Genomic DNA, 3230 nt, shown 5'->3' with positions numbered 1-3230 from the left:
GAAACGATCTCTTGTTTACTTTCGAGCCAAAGTTCTTAATGAGGCTGTGGTATTGCTTTCTTAGGTCAGTTAACTGGCTTTTTAAGTTATTTAAGTTGTGCAATAGTTCTCCTTCTTCTTTGGTATATTTCAAGTTTGGAATCGTTAGCAGATTTAATTTATCTATTGCTAATAAAATTTCTATGCGCAATTTCTGACAGATATCTTGATACTTAGGTATTGAATTGGTGAAATTATACATTGTATATTCTTTTATTTGTAGCTTTGAAAGTATCCAATCAATTTGATGTAAAAAGCTCTCAAAAGCTATCTCTGTCATCCTGTGCCATACAGGAAGGTCTTCGTCAGCGGAGATTGGTGTGTTATAAGAACTACCAATGTCGCCTATGCCGGTAGAATATTTTGTCACTGAGAGATTCTTTTTTACAGGTTTTTGTTTGCCGTACGATATGCTGTATTCATAGTTGCCACCGCAAGCTGACTTATTTCTTAACAAAAAATTCTTTTTCAGATGATTATGAGAGCTGTTGAATGTAATTTTTTGATCGGAGCTGCCCCTGCCATTTGACACCTGACTACAGGCCTTTCTCGATATGTGTGAAGGTGAAAGTGATAATACTTTTTTTGACTTTTTAGATTTTCTCACTTCGGGAATTATTCTATTGAGACTCATATTTTCAAACTATACTTAGACAAATAATTTTGATCCTACAAAATTTAATACTCGACTTTTTTAGACTTGACTTGCCACCAATATGATTAGAATACATCAAAGAAATTTAAATCATTTTGACATTGCTATATAATTTTCGAAAAACAGGAATCCAAGGAACATGTATTGGAAACCGTAGATGGAGAATGTATACGATTAGAAAATGATTACTAACGCCCTGGTGCAGTAAACGGGTAGAGACGGAAAAGGATATCTAGATATATGTCTGTGGATGGAGAGTAAAATCAATTGCGATTATGCTGCGACTAGATAGATTGCATGCGTGACGTCGATATGTAAAGCAAAACAGAAGTCATGCGGTCGACATTGACTCCAAGCAGTTATTGCGGCGTACTTATTAGCGCTGTGTATTTGTTAATGTCGAAATGGAAAATGTTACTTGTAATTTAAAACTGAATTGAGAACATACCTATTTTATGATTCCAAACGCTTTTTAGCTACTGTGGCCGAATGGTTATCATGCCGGACTGCCACGCAGAGGTCCCAGGTTCGGTTCCCGGGCCAGGAGAAATATTTGTATAGCCTACATTTATTTCTCTCGTAAGTTTGTGTGTAATTTGAGGTTGTCTGTGTGTGTCCATGGCACGGTGCGGGACTATATGGAGTGTGTGCGTTAAATTCACCTCCATAATCCCGGACTATATACTCGGCGATGAAATATAAGTTTACTCAAGTTTTTTTTTATAATTCTGATAATATCACATTTAGTATTGTAAAAAAAGTTATAGCGTTTTCACTACAGGTCGTATTCCAGAACTGTACTCAATGCTCAATTCAGGACTTGAGTATGATTTCTAGGGGTCGTATTCCAGAACTCTACTCAATGCTCAAGTCAGGATTTGAGCAGACTTGAGTATGATTTTAAGCACTGGAAATACGACCCTAATGGCAAGTACTTGAGTATGATTTCTAGTGCTTTGAATCATACTCAAGTCCTGATTTGAGTAGAGTTCTAGAATACAACCATAGTAGTGCTTGAAAGCATACTCAAGTCCTGACTTGAACATTGAGTAGACTTCTGGAATACGACCCTAAGTAGTCTGTGCTCAACACATCAGCCTGTGTGTTCTGACCCTCCTTGCACAGGGCCTAAGTCATGCAACATTTTATTAGATTATTACACTGCCCTCGTAACGAAAAGGCACAACTATGCTCACTTTATACAGCAGTTGTGCCTTTTTCATTCTGAGGGCAGTATAGTACAGGCCTAAACTTTTTGAATAAATGAAATGCTAATCATGAATACTTTTTCTCTCTGATTTTAGACCACTGTGCCAACCTTTGCATAAAAAAACTACTTCGCTGTTTTTTATAGCTTATTTATTCTATAATTCCTTTTTTTGGGATTAGATATATTTGTTGCCATTTATCATTGTTTTTCATTAGGTTATTTTTTACGTATAAATATAGGATCATTGATTTAATTTAGATCCATCAGAAAATGGTAAACTTATTCGTATTAAATAAAAGTTTACCATTTATAATAATCGTTCTTTATTTATGTTGATTACAATTTCTAAACCTATTTTATTTGTCAAATTGTCAATGTCAGTGTCAGCTGTGCTGTCAGTGTCAGTTTGTTTATTGGGGAATGGTAGCAGAGTGCTAATTTACGATGTAATACACCATTAAAAAACTAATAACTTCAATTTATAAGTTTAACCTTCTAGTCAACGTGGCAAAGTAACCTATTCTTTCACAGCAGTCAGCAATGTTAATAAACATATTTATATAGTGCGATCAGCAAAAGTTCGTCATTTGACCAGCAGTCGGCAACCAGGAAAATAAATTAGCATTCGGTAATCGGTTATTTTAACACCGTATAGTAGTGTTTAGTTTTTGTCAGTTATTCACCCGCTACAGTACACTGTGTCGTGCACCATGGTACGTTTACTCACACGGTCTAGCTTTGCTTGTTTGTATACTTACGTTGTGCTTTCTTTGGATTCATTTTTTGCGATTCTATTATTAACACTGATTCAACGTTGGTTTAGAATTTTCAATGACAATGGGTTGTTATTAACCATATTATTATTAAAATTTTTGTTTTTCGTTTTGTTACTGTGAGATAACCAACATCTTGATTTCCTGTTTGACTGATCATTAATTTTGTTTATTTTAATTACCAGCATTATTGCTTTTATCATTGTTTCAAGTATATTGATAGAATGTTAAGACATTATCTCAGTTCTTGATTTTATGTTATAAAATGTTACTCATATTAAAGACATGTAGCAAAAACTAGAATTTATATCTTTGCTTTAAAGTAGTATGTAATATATTTGTATCTGGTTAAAACCGCAATCATAAATATGTGTGCATTAATAAGCTATTAATGAGTAAATGACAAACTTTGTATTTATTTTTATTTATTAAAGCAAATTAGCAGCCTATTACACATTAATATAATATATATTAATACATATTTTATATATATAAATATAAAAGTACACATTAAAAAACTTTAGTAAGGCCATTTACAATTAGTAAGTATATA

The 3230-nt window shown here is 33.4% G+C and overlaps 1 protein-coding gene across 2 annotated transcripts in view; it reads left to right on the top strand.

The window, feature by feature from the left end:
* The first annotated feature begins 2575 nt into the window (after positions 1-2575).
* The window catches only part of LOC113233438 (extended synaptotagmin-2-B), a 42407-nt gene continuing 41752 nt past the window's right edge, over positions 2576-3230 (top strand). For both annotated transcript variants that reach the window (XM_026468572.1, XM_026468573.1), the window contains exon 1: positions 2576-2617. In XM_026468572.1, coding sequence (XP_026324357.1) covers positions 2615-2617 — 3 coding nt within the window. In that variant the 5' untranslated portion in view covers positions 2576-2614. The remainder of the gene's footprint in view (positions 2618-3230) is intronic.

The sequence above is a fragment of the Hyposmocoma kahamanoa genome, unplaced genomic scaffold (genome assembly GCF_003589595.1).
Source record: "Hyposmocoma kahamanoa isolate Upper Pololo Valley unplaced genomic scaffold, ASM358959v1 78, whole genome shotgun sequence".
Classification (NCBI taxonomy): Eukaryota; Metazoa; Arthropoda; class Insecta; order Lepidoptera; family Cosmopterigidae; genus Hyposmocoma; species Hyposmocoma kahamanoa.
The sequence above is the reverse complement of the archived record's forward strand: the minus strand, read 5'-3'. Positions and strand labels throughout refer to the sequence as shown.